Below are 21,449 nucleotides of genomic sequence, written 5' to 3' on the forward strand. Positions count from 1 at the left end.
TACAAAGTGTGATGTGATGTCACACTGCTGTAGTCTATACACGTATATAGTGTATGTGATGTCACACTGCTCTAGTCTATACACGTACAAAGTGGGATGTGATGTCACACTGCTGTAGTCTATACACGTACAAAGTGTGATGTGATGTCACACTGCTGTAGTCTATACACGTACAAAGTGGGATGTGATGTCACACTGCTGTAGTCTATACACGTACAAAGTGGGATGTGATGTCACACTGCTGTAGTCTATACACGTATATAGTGTATGTGATGTCACACTGCTCTAGTCTATACACGTACAAAGTGGGATGTGATGTCACACTGCTGTAGTCTATACACGTATATAGTGGGATGTGATGTCACACTGCTCTAGTCTATACACGTACAAAGTGTGATGTGATGTCACACTGCTGTAGTCTATACACGTACAAAGTGGGATGTGATGTCACACTGTTGTAGTCTATACACGTATATAGTGTATGTGATGTCACACTGCTCTAGTCTATACACGTACAAAGTGGGATGTGATGTCACACTTCTGTAGTCTATACACGTATATAGTGGGATGTGATGTCACACTGCTGTAGTCTATACACGTACAAAGTGGGATGTGATGTAACACTGCTGTAGTCTATACACATACAAAGTGTGATGTGATGTCACACTGCTCTAGTCTATACACGTATAAAGTGGGATGTGATGTCACACTTCTGTAGTCTATACACGTACAAAGTGGGATGTGATGTCACACTTCTGTAGTCTATACACGTACAAAGTGGGATGTGATGTCACACTGCTGTAGTCTATACACGTACAAAGTGGGATGTGATGTCACACTGCTGTAGTCTATACACGTACAAAGTGGGATGTGATGTCACACTGCTCTAGTCTATACACGTATATAGTGGTATGTGATGTCACACTGCTGTAGTCTATACACGTATATAGTGGGGTGTGATGTCACACTGCTGTAGTCTATACACGTACAAAGTGTGATGTGATGCCACACTGCTCTAGTCTATACACGTATATAGTGGTATGTGATGTCACACTGCTGTAGTCTATACACGTACAAAGTGGGATGTGATGTCACACTGCTGTAGTCTATACACGTATATAGAGTATGTGATGTCACACTGCTGTAGTCTATACACGTATATAGTGTATGTGATGTCACACTGCTGTAGTCTATACACGTACAAAGTGGGATGTGATGTCACACTGCTGTGGTCTATACACGTATATAGTGAATGTGATGTCACACTGCTGTAGTCTATACACGTACAAAGTGGGATGTGATGTCACACTGCTGTAGTCTATACACGTACAAAGTTGGATGTGATGTCACACTGCTGTAGTCTATACACGTATATAGTGGGATGTGATGTCACACTGCTGTAGTCTATACACGTACAAAGTGGGATGTGATGTCACACTGCTGTAGTCTATACACGTATAAAGTGTGATGTGATGTCACACTGCTGTAGTCTATACACGTATATAGTCTATGTGATGTCACACTGTTGTAGTCTATACACGAATATAGTGTATGTGATGTCACACTGCTGTAGTCTATACACGTATATAGTGGGATGTGATGTCACACTGTTGTAGTCTATACACGAATATAGTGTATGTGATGTCACACTGCTGTAGTCTATACACGTACAAAGTGGGATGTGATGTCACACTGCTGTAGTCTATACACGTATATAGTGGTATGTGATGTCACACTGCTCTAGTCTATACACGTATAAAGTGGGATGTGATGTCACACTGCTGTAGTCTATACACGTATAAAGTGGGATGTGATGTCACACTGCTGTAGTCTATACACGTATATAGTGGGATGTGATGTCACACTGCTCTAGTCTATACACGTATATAGTGGGATGTGATGTCACACTGCTGTAGTCTATACACGTACAAAGTGGGATGTGATGTCACACTGCTGTAGTCTATACACGTATATAGTGGGATGTGATGTCACACTGCTGTAGTCTATACACGTACAAAGTGGGATGTGATGTCACACTGCTGTAGTCTATACACGTACAAAGTGGGATGTGATGTCACACTGCTCTAGTCTATACACGTATATAGTGGATGTGATGTCACACTGCTGTAGTCTATACACGTACAAAGTGGGATGTGATGTCACACTGCTGTAGTCTATACACGTACAAAGTGGGATGTGATGTCACACTGCTGTAGTCTATACACGTATATAGTGGGATGTGATGTCACACTGCTGTAGTCTATACACGTATATAGTGGGATGTGATGTCACACTGCTGTAGTCTATACACGTATATAGTGGATGTGATGTCACACTGCTGTAGTCTATACACGTACAAAGTGGGATGTGATGTCACACTGCTGTAGTCTATACACGTACAAAGTGGGATGTGATGTCACACTGCTGTAGTCTATACACGTATATAGTGGGATGTGATGTCACACTGCTCTAGTCTATACACGCACAAAGTGGGATGTGATGTCACAATGCTGTAGTCTATACACGTACAAAGTGGGATGTGATGTCACACTGCTGTAGTCTATACACGTATATAGTGGGATGTGATGTCACACTGCTGTAGTCTATACACGTATATAGTGGGATGTGATGTCACACTGCTCTAGTCTATACACGTATATAGTGGGATGTGATGTCACACTGCTGTAGTCTATACACGTATATAGTGGGGTGTGATGTCACACTGCTCTAGTCTATACACGTACAAAGTGGGATGTGATGTCACACTGCTGTAGTCTATTTAAGCATTAAACTGTCTTTTTATGGATTATATGGTCTATATAGATGCCAGAGCTTTGCAGACAATCATTTCATAATGCGCTAGCGCGCATTATGAAATGATTGTCTGCAAAGCTCTGGCATCTATATAGACCATATAATCCATAAAAAGACAGTTTAATGCTTATATTTACGTTTTCTATATTAGTTTCTTTTCGATTTCAACTTTAATTTTCATTATAATTTAAAATCTTACTTTTACCGACGTTTCCATTGTCAGAGGTCATCAAATTGAACAGCCTATTGTGATTCACGTGCTGATTGGCAAAAAAAATAAATAAAAAAATAGTGCGTGGAAATAATTAAAAAAATACTGAAAACATCATCAGATATTTTAATAACAATATCAATAATATTGGTAGTCAGTATTTCAGAATATACGGATGAATTATTCAGTTTGTTAACGATTTCGGATTTAAAAAAAAAAAAATTACCATCCGGAACAATTATGCGGATGGAAATTTCACCCGTCACCACGCGCACGCAACGGCTGACAGCATTGACAGAGTTTAGCTATGAAAGTTGAATATGCAGTGGGAGAAAGTGGAATTCGCCAAAAAATCAGGTGTAAACATGTTCTTTGATTGCATGGAAACAGCATTACAGTTTATAGTAGCTACACAACAGCACCGGTGTCAGGGATACGACCAATGAGAGAAGTGACAGTGGCCGAGGGAGTTAGACGAGCTTCAGCGACAACGTTGCTTGTGACGGGTACCATGGCTGTTTCAAGTTTAGGATGCGTTAGACACGATAATGCACCACGTGATGCTTTCTTTTGTGAAGAAGAAGCTGTTCTATTGTACGACCGGAGAGAAGCCTCGTTCTTATGATTTGACATAAACATGATGTGTCGGGTTTCAAAATTTTTGTCATTCAAACACTGGGTGGCGGTGGCGCGCAAACAATGTGGTGTGTAATGATTTTCCACTCTGGCCCCGGAACAAATATCTTTTATTAAATCTTGTTTTATTTCCATTTTCGTGATTGTTAACCATTCTTACCTTTATTTTCGTTTTACATTTTAAGAATTTGTTTTCTGGTCTCTTACTCTATCCGATAGCATGATGAGCAATGATAAGATGCCATTTGTTTACATTGGTTGCAAGTAGTTCCGGGGGATCCGGTCGCGTATGAATAACACCTGAATGCACGATTTGGGTGTCAGTTATGCATAGAATGGTGTCACGCTTTGGGTGTCAGTTATACTCTCATAGACTGCAAATTTGTTTAGTTTGTTTATATCATGGCTTTGCCATCCAAATGTAAATATACACGTATATAGTGGGATGTGATGTCACACTGCTGTAGTCTATACACGTACAAAGTGGGATGTGATGTCACACTGCTGTAGTCTATACACGTACAAAGTGGGATGTGATGTCACACTGCTCTAGTCTATACACGTATATAGTGAGGTGTGATGTCACACTGCTGTAGTCTATACACGTATATAGTGGGATGTGATGTCACACTGCTGTAGTCTATACACGTATATAGTGGGATGTGATGTCACACTGCTGTAGTCTATACACGTACAAAGTGGGATGTGATGTCACAATGCTCTAGTTTAAAGTACAAAGTACACCTGATGTTTATGCCTGGTATCGTTTTGATAAGACGGATATTTCTTTTATCTGATGCTTGCCCCAATTTAGTTTGCTTTCTTATTTTGCAATCTTCGAACTAACATATTTTTGTTGAATATAATACTGATACAGGACTAAATATGCTAAGCTCATACTAAATGGTGAAAATGTTATCGTAAATCTGTAGTTGTAACTCATCTTCTTAATCTTGTAATGTGTTAGCTTTATCTTGAGAAGTTTCCCTGCATTCGCAGAGTAGCTACATCCCGAGAAATAAGTTTCCCCTGCCTTCGTGGAGTAGCTATATTCCGAGATGTAAGTTTTCCCTGCCTACGTGGAGTAGTTATATCCCGAGATGTAAGTTTTCCCTGCCTTCGTGGAGTAGCTATATCCCGAGAAATAAGTTTTCCCTGCCTTCGTGGAGTAGCTATATCCCGAGAAATAAGTTTCCCCTGCCTTCGTGGAGTAGCTATATCCCGAGAAATAAGTTTTCCCTGCCTACGTGGAGTAGCTATATCCCGAGATGTAAGTTTTCCCTGCCTTCGTGGAGTAGCTATATCCCCAGATGTAAGTTTTCCTACCTTCGTGGAGTAGTTATATCCCGAGATGTAAGTTTTCCCTGCCTTCGCGGAGTAGCTATATCCCGAGATGTAAGTTTTCCCTGCCTTCGTGGAGTAGTTATATCCCCAGATGTAAGTTTTCCCTGCCTTCGTGGAGTAGCTATATCCCCAGATGTAAGTTTTCCTACCTTCGTGGAGTAGTTATATCCCGAGATGTAAGTTTTCCCTGCCTACGTGGAGTAGTTATATCCCGAGAAATAAGTTTTCCCTGCCTTCGTGGAGTAGTTATATCCCGAGAAATAAGTTTCCCTGCCTTCGTGGAGTAGCTATATCCCGAGATGTAAGTTTTCCCTGCCTACGTGGAGTAGTTATATCTCGAGAAATAAGTTTTCCCTGCCTACGTGGAGTAGTTATATCCCGAGAAATAAGTTTTCCCTGCTTACGTGGAGTAATTACACCCCGAGAAATAAGTTTTCCCTGCCTTTGCGGGGTAGTTATATCCCGAGAAATAAGTTTTCCCTGCCTTTGCGGGGTAGTTATATCTCGAGAAATAAGTTTTCCCTGCCTTTGCGGGGTAGTTATATCCCGAGAAATAAGTTTTCCCTGCCTACGTGGAGTAGTTATATCCCGAGATGTAAGTTTTCCCTGCCTACGTGGAGTAGCTATATCCCGAGAAATAAGTTTTCCTACCTTCGTGGAGTAGTTATATCCCGAGAAATAAGTTTTCCATGCCTTCGTGGAGTAGCTATATCCCGAGAAATAAGTTTTCCCTGCCTTTGTGGAGTAGCTATATCCCGAGAAATAAGTTTTCCCTGCCTTTGTGGAGTAGTTATATCTGGTGTTATACCGACATGGTAAAATCTAAACAAGAGGCCCATTGGCCTTAACGGTTACCTGACATTTCTGTAAATTTGATCCTTTTGACCCCGGCTGTCCGCCCCTTGGTGTCAGTTGGGGCCAATAATCGCATACCAGCAAACTGCCTTTCACAACTGCTAATTGCAAAAGAAATGAAACAAATGATAGTAAAAACTGTGATCTCCTATAATTATAAACTATAGTAAATATTTTCTCCTCACCAGGGGCAAACACGAGACCCAGGGTAATGGAATTCACAGTTTTAGTGAAGCACATTAGGACCCCTCCATCTATGAAGAATGTTTATTCCACATTATGCGGTCCTTGAGAAGATCTTTTTAATTTAAGCCGTTTGAGCCCTCTAGCTTCTTCATCGGTTAATATTTGATTCAGCTATGTTAACATAACACCATATTAACCTCACTATAGGTTCATAATTGATCATTATCATAAACGTCATCATTAATTATATTGTAAAGCAAAGTAACAGATAAGAATGTGTATATACCTGAATATTAGATTTCGTCTCTGGAAGTATGTAACTTTTACTGCTGTTTCTTTTAGATGGACGTGATCAGCATAAAGCAGACGCTTAGCAGGCTGAACATGGTATTGGTACATAACGCAAATACAGCAACTAAAAAATGGACTGAAATAGAAATGGCATTGTGTGAGTCATGATATCATGCAAAGGGATCTGGTATATCATCGAACAGGTTTGATGGTCAGAGTTTGCGTGATCGCTTCCAAATGATATTTAGTTAGTTTTGCTTCATTTTTCGTCGCTGTTGGATGTTTGCTTCACTAGCTTTTCATTGATGCTAGAGTTTTACTTCATTTTTCATCACTGTTATATCTTTGCTTCTTGTTTTCGTCACTGTTTTATTATTGCTTCATTTTTCATCTTCACTGTTTGATTTTTGCTTCATTTTTCATCGCTACTAGAGTTTTTGCTTCATTATTGCCACTGTCAGATTTGTATTCTATTTTTTCATCACTGCTAAAGTTTTGCTTCATTTTTCGTCACTGTTACGTTTTTGCTTTATTTTTCGTTCCTGCTATATTTTTGTTTCAATTGTCATCGCTTCTAGAGTTTTGCTTAATTTTTCATCAGTGCTAGATGTTTGCTTCATTTTTCGTCATTATTATATATTTTTGCTTTATTTTCATCGCTGCTAGAATTTGCTTTATTTTTTATCATTGCTAAAGTTTCGCTTCATTTGTCGCCACTGTTTGTCTTTTACTTCATCATTAATTACCGTTAGATTTTTTTTATTATTTTCATCACTGCTTAATTCGTTTAATCAATTCTAAAGTTTTGCTTAAGTTTTCATTAATGTTAGAGTTTTGTTTTATTTTTCATCACTATTATATGTTTGTTTCTTGTTTCGTCACTGTTAGATTTTTGTTTCATTTTTGTCACTGTTATAATTTTGCTCAATTTTCATCACTGTTATGATTTTGCTCATTTTTCATCACTGTTATAATTTTACTTCGTTTTTCTTCACTGTTATTTTTTTTTTTTTTTTTCGTTTTTCATCGCTTCTTGAGTTTTGCTTCATTTCTCATCAATTCTAGATTTTTACCTCATTTTCTTGTCCCTAATATATATTTATTTTGCTTCATTTTCATCGCTGCTAGAATTTTCCTTTATTTTTAAATTTCTTAATTGTCATCAATGTTAAAGTTTTGTATCATTTTTTCATCAGTGCTAATATTTTGCGTCATTTTTCGTCACTGCTAGATTTTTGTTCTATTCTGTCATCACCGCTAACGTTTTGCTTCATTTTTCGTCACCGTTAGGTTTTTGCTTCATTTTTCGTCCCTGCTATATTTTTGTTTCATTTTTCATCGCTTCTAGAGTTTTGCTTCATTTTTCATTAGTGCTAGATGTTTGCTTCATTTTTCGTCAATATTATATATTTTTTCTTTATTTTCATCGCTGCTAGAATTTTACTTTATTTTTCATCACTGTTAAAGTTTCACTTCATTTGTCGCCCCTGTTTGCCTTTTACTTTATTATTAATCACCGTTAGATTTTATTTTTATTATTTTCATCACTGCTTAATTCGTTTAATCAATTCAAAATTTTGCTTCACTAGCTTTTCATTGCTGCTAGAGTTTTTTTTGATTTTTCATCAATACTAGAGTTTTGCTTCATTTTTCTTCACTGTTATAATTTTGCTCATTTTTCATCACTTCTAAAGTTTTGCTTCATTTTTGTCACTGTTATAATTTTGCTTCATTTTTGTCAGTTATAATTTTGCTCATTTTTCATCACTTCTAAAGTTTTGCTTCATTTTTGTCACTGTTATAATTTTGCTCATTTTTCATCACTTCTAAAGTTTTGCTTCATTTTTGTCACTGTTATAATTTTGCTTCATTTTTCATCGCTACCAGAGTTTTTGCTTCATTTTCGTCACTGCTAGATTTTTGTTCTATTTTGTCATCACTGCTAAGGTTTTGCTTTAGTTTTCACCAACGCTAGAGTTTTGCTTTATTTTTTCATCACTGCTAAAGTTTTGCTTCATTTTTCGACAATGTTAGGTTTTTGCTTCATTTTTGTTCCATTTTGCCATCACTGCTAAAGTTTTGCTTTAGTTTTCACCAATGCTAAAAATTTGCTACATTGTTCATCACTGCTAAAGCTTTTGCTTCTTTTTTCTTCGCGAAGTTTTGAAAGAAAGCATAATTCCAATAAATGAATAGACATCTAATGCTAGAGTTTTGCTTCATTTTTTCATCACTGCTAGAATTTTGCTTCATTTTTTCATCACTGCTTAAGTTTTGCTTTATTTTTCGACAATGTTAGGTTTTTGTTCCATTTTGTCATCACTGCTAAAATTTTGCTTCATTGTTCGTCACTGTTAGATTTTTTCTTCATTTTTCATCGCTCCTAGAGTTTTTGCTTCATTTTCGTCACTGCTAGATTTTTGTTCTATTTTGTCATCACTGCTAAAGTTTTGCTTCATTCTTGTCACTGGTAGGTTTGTGCTTCATTTTTCGTCCCTGCTATATTTTTGTTTCATTTTTCATCGCTTCTAGAGTTTTGCTTCATTTTTCATCAGTGCTAGATGTTTGCTTCATTTTTCGTCAATATTATAAATTTTTGCTTTATTTTCATCACTGCTAAAGTTTCGCTTCATTTTTCGCCACTGTTAGCCGTTTACTTCACTAGCTTTTCATTGCTGCTAGAGTTTTGTTATTATTTTTCATCAATACAAGAGTTTTGCCTCATTTTTTATCACTGTTATATTTTTGCTTCCTTTTTGTCACTGTTATAATTTTGCTTCATTTTTCATCACTGCTAAAGTTCGTCACTGTTAGATTTTTGTTCCATTTTGTTATCACTGCTAAAGTTTTGCTTTAGTTTTCACCAACGCTAGAGTTTTGCTTTATTTTTTCATCACTGCTAAAGTTTTGCTTCATTTTTCGACAATGTTAGGTTTTTGCTTCATTTTCGTCACTGCTAGATTTTTGTTCTATTCTGTCATCACTGCTAAAGTTTTACTTCATTTTTCGTCACTGGTAGGTTTTTGCTTCATTTTTCGTCCCTGCTATATTTTTGTTTCACTTTTCATCGCTTCTAGAGTTTCGCTTCATTTTTCGCCACTGTTAGCCTTTTACTTCACTAGCTTTTCATTGCTGCTAGGGTTTTGTTTTATTTTTCATCAATACTAGAGTTTTGCTTTATTTTTTATCACTGTCATATTTTTGCTTCCTTTTTGTCACTGTTATAATTTTGCTTCATTTTTCATCACTGCTAAAGTTCGTCACTGTTAGATTTTTGTTCCATTTTGTCATCACTGCTAAAGTTTGCTTAGTTTTCACCAATGCTTAAGTTTTGCTTTATTTTTCGACAATGTTAGGTTTTGCTTCATTTTTCGTCACTGTTAGATTTTTGTTCCATTTTGCCATCACTGCTAAAGTTTTGCTTTAGTTTTCACCAATGCTAAAAATTTGCTACATTGTTCATCACTGCTAAAGCTTTTGCTTCTTTTTTCTTCGCGAAGTTTTGAAAGAAAGCATAATTCCAATAAATGAATAGACATCTAACTACAATCTTTGTATCAATGGTTTTCGCACCAGGTGATGCCGTCAGTTTATGTTGCTGTAGTATGATCACGTGTTACGTTTGGTAGGCGTGGGTTCAACAAGGACAACGCATGAAATTTTTTTAGTACTTGTTTATTAATTGTAAGATATGACCACATTTGATTGTACGTTCTGTTTAGAGATGACCATACATATCTCCCTGATTAAAACACGCCTTAAACATGTACATCTTACACAATACACATACCTACATAACATACATACTTACACAACACACATACCTACAGACGTATACATACCATCGCACCCCTACACAACACACATACCTACATAACACATATACCTGCTACACAACACATATACCTCCTACACAACATATATACCTCCTACACAACACACGTACCTACACAGCACACATACCTACATAACATACATACTTAAACAACACACATACTTACACAACACGCATACTTACACAACACGCATACCTACAGACGTACACATACGAACTCACCCTCACACAACACACACATAGACTACACATACGTACTCACCCTCACACAACACACACATAGACTACACATACGTACTCACCCTCACACAACACACACATAGACTACACATACGTACTCACCCTCACACAACACACACATAGACTACACATACGTACTCACCCTCACACAACACACACATAGACTACACATACGTACTCACCCTCATATAACACACACATAGACTACACATACGTACTCACCCTCACACAACACACACATAGACTACACATACGTACTCACCCTCACACAACACACACATAGACTACACATACGTACTCACCCTCACACAACACACACATAGACTACACATACGTACTCACTCTCACACAACACACACATAGACTACACATACGAACTCACCCTCACACAACACACACATAGACTACACATACGAACTCACCCTCACACAACACACACATAGACTACACATACGAACTCACCCTCACACAACACACACATAGACTACACATACGAACTCACCCTCACACAACACACACATAGACTACACATACGAACTCACCCTCACACAACACACACATAGACTACACATACGTACTCACCCTCACACAACACACACATAGACTACACATACGTACTCACCCTCACACAACACACACATAGACTACACATACGAACTCACCCTCACACAACACACACATAGACTACACATACGTACTCACCCTCACACAACACACACATAGACTACACATACGTACTCACCCTCATACAACACACACATAGACTACACATACGTACTCACCCTCACACAACACACACATAGACTACACATACGTACTCACCCTCATACAACACACACATAGACTACACATACGTACTCACCCTCACACAACACACACATAGACTACACATACGTACTCACCCTCACACAACACACACACATAGACTACACATACGTACTCACCTCTCACACAACACACACATAGACTACACATACGTACTCACCTCTCACACAACACACACATAGACTACACATACGTACTCACCTCTCACACAACACACACATAGACTACACATACGTACTCACCCTCACACAACACACACATAGACTACACATACGTACTCACCCTCACACAACACACACATAGACTACACATACGTACTCACCCTCACACAACACACACATAGACTACACATACGTACTCACCCTCACACAACATACACATACGAATACGCTTTTTTTATTGTAGCCGACCTTTACCCTTTATCTCAAATAACAACCGGTTAATCTACTTTAAACCTGTTTTGTTTTCAGTTCTGCATATTCTTGTTATCGTCAATAGAGGCTAATATAAAAAAAAAAATAGGTATGGATAATAGAGTTGGATATTAAGAGATAGATGGAGCTGACTTGAATGCTATTGTTAGTATTAAAAGATCAGGTGAAGCTGACCTTTTTATTATGAATAATACAGTTTTTGATTGAGAGATCTAGTAGAGCTGATCTCCTTTTCGCGACATGTAAGTAACACAGCAAATACAGTTTAAAAATACCCCGATTGAATTATAAATAGATGACACGACAGTTTTATCTCAGAAGAAAATAAAGACATTTAATAAGTTTCTTTTTTTTCTTTATCGATAGAAACTGACGACATTACTAGAAATCATCAATTGAAATCAATGATAAGACTTTACACGGCGAGCCTATACATAATCAAGGTGTTTCACAAACCCCTCAATATTCAGCTTTGTTCAGCATTTGTCAACCATATTAAAAACAAATCTGTAAGTGCTTCAATTAACAATTAAATAATATACATGAAAATATATCGCTCATAGAGGTTATAAAAAACAACCAAAACACTAGTAATACAATGTAACCAAACACTATTCAAGCAATGTAACCGAAACACCACTCATACAATGTAACCAAAACACCACTCATACAATGTAACCAAAACACCACTCATACAATGTAACCAAAACATCACTCATACAATGTAACCAAAACACCACTCATACAATGTAACCGAAACACCACTCATACAATGTAACCAAAACACTACTCATACAATGTAACCAAAACACCACTCATACAATGTAACCGAAACACCACTCATACAATGTAACCAAAACATCACTCATACAATGTAACCAAAACATCACTCATACAATGTAACCAAAACACCACTCATACAATGTAACCGAAACACCACTCATACAATGTAACCGAAACGCCACTCATACAATGTAACCAAAACATCACTCATACAATGTAACCAAAACATCACTCATACAATGTAACCAAAACACCACTCATACAATGTAACCGAAACACCACTCATACAATGTAACCGAAACACCACTCATACAATGTAACCAAAACATCACTCATACAATGTAACCAAAACATTACTCATACAATGTAACCGAAACAACACTCAAACAATGTAACCAAAACATTACTCATACAATGTAACCGAAACACCACTCATACAATGTAACCGAAACATCACTCATACAATGTAACCAAAACACCACTCATACAATGTAACCGAAACACCACTCATACAATGTAACCAAAACATCACTCATACAATGTAACCAAAACATCACTCATACAATGTAACCAAAACACCACTCATACAATGTAACCGAAACACCACTCATACAATGTAACCGAAACGCCACTCATACAATGTAACCGAAACACCACTCATACAATGTAACCAAAACATCACTCATACAATGTAACCAAAACATTACTCATACAATGTAACCGAAACAACACTCAAACAATGTAACCAAAACATTACTCATACAATGTAACCGAAACACCACTCATACAATGTAACCGAAACACCACTCATACAAAGTAACTAAAACATCCCTCATACAGTGTAACCGAAACACCACTCATACAATGTAACCGAAACACCACTCATACAAAGTAACTAAAACATCCCTCATACAGTGTAACCGAAACACTACTCATACAATGTAACCAAAACACTATTCATACAATGTAACCAAACCACTATTCATATAATGTAACCAAAACACTATTCAAACAATGTAACCAAAACACCACTCATACAATGTAACCAAAACACCACTCATACAATGTAACCAAAACATTACTCATACAATGTAACCTAAACATCAATCATACAATGTAACCGAAACACCACTCATATAATGTAACCAAAACAACACTCATATAATGTAACCAAAACGCCACTCATACAATGTAACCAAAACATTACTCATATAATGTAACCAAAACGCCACTCATACAATGTAACCAAAACACCACTCATACAATGTAACCAAAACATCACTCATACAATGTTACCAAAACATCACTCATACAATGTAACCAAAACAATTTTCATATAATAAAACCAAAACACCACTCATACAATGTAACCAAAATATCACTCATAAAATATAACCAAAACATCCCTCATACAATGTAACCAAAACACTACTCATACAATGTAACCAAAACATCCCTCATACAATGTAACCAAAACATCCCTCATACAATGTAACCAAAACATCACTCATACAATGTAACCAAAACATCACTCATACAATGTAACTAAAACACCAATCATACAATGTAACCAAAACACTTCTCATAAAGCAATGCTGCAATATAACCACACACTTATGTATCTACATACTCCTCTCATACAACTACTTTTATCACCAATCATATCCACAGGATGGATTTCGTGAATAGAATACTAAACAATAAACACATTGTCACATACATATATTGTTACGCAATATGTAATAAATAGACATTAAACATATATTTTCACCAACCTGAAACTGTTTAAGTCTACACTGATGCTGTGTTTTCAGATTAAGATCACCAGGATATTTTGCGGGTAAATGCTTATTTTGAGAACTGATAATAAGATGGCGTAGCCATCATCATTATTACAAATTGAAAACAAGTATTAGTCCTCTAATATAAAGCACCAATTAAATACAATGGTATGAACATGCTTCTCAGTAATACTATATATCAGAACTAGACTGTTACGATATACCAGGAATCTGATGAAGCAAGCGTTCTTACACAAGGCGACGTATGTCCCAGTCCCAGACACACAGCGACGTATGTCCCAGTCCCAGACACACGGCGACGTATGCCCCAGTCCAAGACACACGGCGACGTATGCCCCAGTCCCAGACACACAGGGACGTATGTCCCAGTCCCAGACACACGGCGACGTATGCCCCAGTCCCAGACACACGGCGACGACGTATGGTCCAGTCCCAGACACACGGCGATGTATGCCCCAGTCCCAGACACACGGCGACGTATGCCCCAGTCCCAGACACACAGGGACGTATGTCCCAGTCCCAGAACCACGGCGACGTATGCCCCAGTCCCAGACACACAGCGACGTATGCCCCAGGCCCAGACACACAGCGACGTATGCCCCAGTCCCAGACACACAGCGACGTATGCCCCAGTCCCAGACACACGGCGATGTATGCCCCAGTCCCAGACACACGGCGACGTATGCCCAATTGCCAGACACACAGCGACGTATGTCTCAGTCCCAGACACACAGGGACGTATGTCTCGGTCCTAGACACACGATGACATGGTCCTCATTTCTACTGAGACTGGTATGACAGTGTGGATGTATATTCCCCTCGAAGTGAATGATTAAAAGACTTTACGACTATTATCTATCAACCATCGATGGCATCTGGTAACATTACCAAGTATAAATGAATCATAAACATTCCAGAAATTGTGCGCCATTATGATGTAATGTTCATTGGTTTTGAAATAAATCAACATGTACATGTATTTTCAATAAAAGCATAATAAGTGCTTACACACAAAATAAGTTAATATTGATTATAAGTATTGCCAAAACCATTTTCTATCATTGATAACATTGCAATCATACTTTTCCAACGATTATTTGAAAATGCATTTTGGGTGATTCTAACAGATGAAATACATAGTTTGGTCAGTATTAGTTACTATGGATTATGACTGCAATGAATTCTATAACAAAGCACCGTTTAAGACAAGCATGTTTATAATGTCCGAATGATTACAGACATGGATCTGAAGTATATAGCAACGATAGACAATACACGAGCATCAAATCACGTTGATGTACCTCGTAAACACAGATTTGTTGATGTACCTCGTAAACACAGATTTGTTGAGGTACCTCGTAAACACAGATTTGTTGAGATGTCCGGCTAATATCAAGAAAATATTCAACAACACAAACAACCACTAACAGATATCTTACAAACACCTTATGTTCTAGTATCCGGCTTTTCATTTTATACACTGCATTAATTGACTTCTTTCTAACCAATCGTGTTTGTGATAGACAATGGTTTGTAGTAGACAGGGGGGAAACTTGGAGCCTCCACCAAGCCGAGGGTGAATGCTCTGCAATTCGAACATGACATAGTCTGTCGTCTTGAGATGGGCTTCACTCCGTTAGTTATCCAGCAGTATATTTTACCAAATAAAATATGATAATAATTATGTTCATGTATAAAATATACCAACAATTTTTAAATGAATCTAACGTCTAAATTGGTGTAAGAAATGTACTGTAACCATGAAACATTTCCTAAATACTTGTAAATACCATAAATCTGCTGTGACTAGTTGTACGGTTGTGTACTCGGGACTTAGTGTACATAGCCATTAGCTAGATGATACTGCTGGGTGTCCACTATAACACTGGTGTAGCCAGCCTGAGGACCCACAGTGTACGGTCTAGGACTGGAGGCCGTCGCTGTGTGGTTTACGTTAGTTTGATTGTAATTGTCATAAACACATGCAGCACGAAGACATTGCGTATAAAAGTTTTTCTCGTGCATCATTCGAACGTCCATGATTTTGTCGTTGTCCACGGCACCGTCTGGTATATATACGTCGTCGGCGGGTGTGGATTCTGTAGCACACTTTGTAAAGTCTGTTTGACCAGGCAGTTTGTCAGCACTTGGAGAACGTTCCATGACGGCCTGACAACAGTCCTCTGAACTCCTTACAGACAACGTGTCTGAAGGGTACATAGGTCTGGAGGGCCGTAACATGATCACTGATTGTTGAAGGTTATCACGTAAAGGAGACACAATTTTCGTCTGATCACCCAGCCGTGACGGTGACTTGTAACACTCTTCTTTTATATTCAAGCTATTTGCTTCCAAAATATTGTCAAATTTAACTTGGAGGGTGTCAGATCGAGGCTGATGTTGCTTGTCATACTCGTCACTAACAACGTCGACGTCAGATGCTGACGATTCAGACCTATTGCTAAAAGGACATGCATATCCCTGAGGAGTTCCGAATGTTGTGTCTCGAGAACTACTTCGAGAACACGGACCGGAAGTCCTGTAATCAAACTGTGGTGACACTGTTTGTCGGTCGTGGTGGTCGATATGGGTAAGCCGAGGGCTACAATGTCCGTTGTGAGCAGGGATATATCCAGGATATGCCTCTAGGTTCCTCATGGGATAAAACTTTTCCTCTTCATTCTCTCGGTACTGTAACCTCTCATCCAGGTATCTCTGTTGCGCCTGGAACTGATATATATCGGAAATTATTCCTTGTGAGTACTGGGGTGAGTACATGTTGGCCAATTTGTCCCCACAATCCAGTACTGCCTGAGGCGTGTTGTTAGCACACAGCAGTTCCTGGGTGGCGGGATCGGACATAAAGTCTAACTGGGACCTCTCCACGGCCATGTCGCCATGGTTGTACTCGGGATTTTCCGCGATATGAGGATAAGGTGAACGTCTAGATTTTGGCTTCGAGGAACGAAGCTTGTTCGTCGATCTGTTTGGTATATTGGAGAAAGGTGACGGCTCTTTGGTGATGGTCTGCTCCAATTGTATCTGAAGTCCACGTGCTTCCAAATCACTGAAACATACATCAAATGAACTACACAGTGTATCTATGTCTCCAAAGCTTACTTGAAAATGAAGGTATTCTTAAAGATTGCATTTATGAACGAATTGTATATATCCGAATGATTTAAAATGAAATTATTTCTGTGTATTATTGTTATTCACAGTTACACAGCAACCACTATAGAGCAGTATCTCGATTTACACCTACAACAAAGAACATATTGTAAATCTTCCTGGCATACCTGAGGACATAGTTCACACTGACGATACAGTGAGGACGGGAGGACCGACTGTTATGGACGATAGTTGCATGACTCTGCATCCAAATCCAGCCACCATCTTTGGTCAGAAAGCGGTAGTATTTTGTGGTAACCTGACCCTTCAGCAGTACTGGAATATGATGTGTAGAAAACACTGTATTATAGACAGCTACAAAAGGATATCCTTAACAGCAATCGCTGAATAAAACAATATGCCATAGACTTGATAAATGGACAAACACGGAGATGAAAAACAAAACAAAAAAACAAAAAAAAGCATGCATATTAACACTAAATGGCGTCTGTCCATGAGCCTGTCACCATTCATTTCTAAAAAAAATTGATTCAGGGGAATTTCTTGGAAGTGCAATTTAGAAATGTTAAAAATATAACGTTGATTTAGAGGGAGCCTTCACAAACGTTTTAAGGAAGGAACACGACCTAAGTTTATCGATTTAACAACTGATAACCAGTGACTTCGGTCGATAACTCGATAGAATATTTCTTTATTTTGTTGTTTCCTTATAATTCTATATAATTATGAAACTACCAATGAAAACTGTACCGAAACATACTAGAATATTTCTAACAATAACCAGTCGCATATTTCTGAGTAAAGACGCAGAAAATTGTTCTGCAAATGAAATGTTAATGGATTACAACGTATTGTGAAGTCAACTATTATTAGACAAGTTGACATAAACAGTGGCATTTTGGGGAGAAATTGGTCGTTTATGTATGATTTGGATGTTAGCACTAGCTGATAAAGGAACTATGTTAACACTGGTTAATAAATGAACGATGTTAACACAGGCTGATAAATGAACGATGTTAAAACTGGTTAATAAATGAACGATGTTAACACAGGCTGATAAAGTAACGATGTTAAAACTGGCTGATAAAGTAACGATGTTAACACTGGCTGGTAAAGGGACGATGTTAATACTGGCTGATAAAGGGACGATGTTAAAACTGGCTGATAAAGGGACGATGTTAAAACTGGTTAATAAATGAACGATGTTAACACAGGCTGATAAGTAACGATGTTAAAACTGGCTGATAAAGTAACGATGTTAACACTGGCTGGTAAAGGGACGATGTTAATACTGGCTGATAAAGGGACGATGTTAAAACTGGCTGATAAAGGGACGATGTTAAAACTGGTTAATAAATGAACGATGTTAACACAGGCTGATAAAGTAACGATGTTAAAACTGGCTGATAAAGGGACGATGTTAACACTGGTTAATAAATGAACGATGTTAACACTGGTTAATAAATGAACGATGTTAACACTGGTTAATAAAGTAACGATGTTGATACTTGTTGATAAAGGAACGATGTTAATACTTGTTGATAAAGGAACGATGTTAACACTGGTTAATAAAGGAACGATGTTAACACTGGTTAATAAAGTAACGATGTTAACACTGGCTGATAAAGTAACGATGTTAACACTGGTTAATAAATGAACGATGTTAACACAGGCTGATAAAGTAACGATGTTAAAACTGGCTGATAAAGGGACGATGTTAACACTGGTTAATAAATGAACGATGTTAACACTGGTTAATAAATGAACGATGTTAACACTGGTTAATAAATGAACGATGTTAACACTGGTTAATAAAGTAACGATGTTGATACTTGTTGATAAAGGAACGATGTTAATACTTGTTGATAAAGGAACGATGTTAACACTGGTTAATAAAGGAACGATGTTAACACTGGTTAATAAAGTAACGATGTTAACACTGGCTGATAAAGTAACGATGTTAACACTGGTTAATAAATGAACGATGTTAACACAGGCTGATAAAGTAACGATGTTAAAACTGGCTGATAAAGGGACGATGTTAACACTGGTTAATAAATGAACGATGTTAACACTGGTTAATAAATGAACGATGTTAACACTGGTTAATAAAGTAACGATGTTGATACTTGTTGATAAAGGAACGATGTTAACACTAGCTGATAAAGGAACGATGTTAACACTAGCTGATAAAGGAACGATGTTAACACTGGCTGATAAAGGGACGATGTTAACACTAGCTGATAAAGGGACGATGTTAAAACTGGCTGATAAAGGGACGATGTTAACACTGGTTGATAAAGGGACGATGTTAACACTGGTTAATAAAGTAACGATGTTGATACTTGTTGATAAAGGAACGATGTTAATACTGGTTAATAAATGAACGATGTTAACACTGGTTAATAAAGGGACGATGTTAACACTGGTTAATAAAGTAACGATGTTGATACTTGTTGATAAAGGAACGATGTTAACACTGGCTGATAAAGGGACGATGTTAACACTAGCTGATAAAGGGACGATGTTAAAACTGGCTGATAAAGGGACGATGTTAACACTGGTTGATAAAGGGACGATGTTAACACTGGTTGATAAAGGGACGATGTTAACACTGGTTGATAAAGGGACGATGTTAACACTGATATTAATTTCATCAAACTTGTACGAAGTTACATCTATTCTGAGGACACAGACTAGTATAGATTTTGTATCTAAAGTAACAGCGACCTTGACCTGTAAAGATTTACATTTATATGTAAAGAGTAGAAATGATTTATAATATGAAGTATGCTTTTTCCGAACATCGATGTTAGAATTATTAGAAATTCGGTTATTGATATGGAGTCACAGGAGGGATGTTTTTAAGTTACAATGGGTATCACCTTTCAATTTTTTACCTTAAACAAAAGTTTCTATCCTGTTAAAGGTAATATAAACTAAAGTAACTGTTTTCATGACAGTATTACGTGTAACTGGACTCGGTCGTCATACAGACTAAATGTCTGGTGTCATCGCGCTGTGTGTTGATGCTGACTGTTGACAGCCTGTGTATTCCACCCTGGTAATCGTTGCTGCCCTCCTAATCCCTTTGACTACCACACACCTCGACACCCTTATGTAACAAGACTTTCACTGTCCCATAACTATTCACGGCACAGATGTGAACTTCACCCTGTGGTTTGTCAAGCAAACTCAACGTAATCCGGATTATCTAGCCGAACACTGAGGCACAACTCACCAACCACTGAAGACTGACAGCTGAACACTTATTGGCTGAGCAAATTCTGTGTAGCATTAGTCGATATGTCAAATAGGAAATCGCGATAACTAGACCGATATTACATGTGATTAAAAAATTCAAACCCAAATCTATAGTAACATGCACAAGTATTACCCGTCATGTAATCCTTCAGGAAATAGCACAGTGTTCTGCCAAAGAAACCTTCTTTTTACTAAAAGGGTGTGGATACAGAACTACATCTAAGTAGAGGTTGGGCAAGTAGACTCGAATCTGCCACCATAATACAAATGGCCGAGTTAATGCAGGATGTAGCTTATGTGTTCGAAACTTGAAAGAGGGCGCTTAGATATAATCTGAGTAGAATAGGTTGATGATAAATACAGCTCTAGTCAGGGCTATCTGCAAATTGTCCCCCACGAGAGTCGTGGCGAAGAATGTGTCCAGGTGACAGTGCACCACGCTTGTGTCTGAACAAGACATAATCCAATCTTTATAGTGGGATGATAAAGTTCTCAAAGCTGCACCAAGATCCTGACACGTTTGTGGGATCAAGGTGTATGATAAATCGTCTTAGCGCGGTCTGAGGACGATTAGCTCAGATAGTTCAGGGAAATTTAGACGACTATGTGAAATGACCGATCTCTTTGATTGTTGAGATATTTACAGCCCTTATGCAGTAGATGGGCATGGGTGTACACCTTGTGCATAGGAGGCGTAACCCAGGCCGACACTGGGGTATGTCGATAGGGTGAAAGCGGGCGGGAGGCCGTGAATCATTAGGTAGGCACTAGGGTGGATTATCGTCAGGACGATAGGA

The 21,449-nt window shown here is 38.0% G+C and overlaps 1 protein-coding gene across 2 annotated transcripts in view; it reads right to left on the bottom strand.

The window, feature by feature from the left end:
- Positions 1–13,930: 13,930 nt before the first annotated feature.
- LOC117328184 (single-minded homolog 2-like) overlaps positions 13,931–21,449 on the bottom strand; it is a 73,854-nt gene continuing 66,335 nt past the window's right edge. Inside the window, exons 9-11 of one of the 2 annotated variants that reach the window (XR_004532913.1) lie at positions 17,556–17,703; positions 15,612–17,323; positions 13,931–15,557 (exon numbers count right to left, since the gene is read on the bottom strand). Coding sequence is in view for 1 of the 2 variants with exons in the window: in XM_033885597.1 (XP_033741488.1) it covers positions 16,090–17,323; positions 17,556–17,703 (1,382 nt within the window). In the remaining variant the exon portion in view is untranslated. Of the gene's footprint in view, positions 17,324–17,555; positions 17,704–21,449 lie in introns of both variants that reach the window. The other variant, XM_033885597.1, reaches the window with a different exon arrangement.

This window comes from Pecten maximus, chromosome 5 (genome assembly GCF_902652985.1).
Source record: "Pecten maximus chromosome 5, xPecMax1.1, whole genome shotgun sequence".
Taxonomy (NCBI): domain Eukaryota; kingdom Metazoa; phylum Mollusca; class Bivalvia; order Pectinida; family Pectinidae; genus Pecten; species Pecten maximus.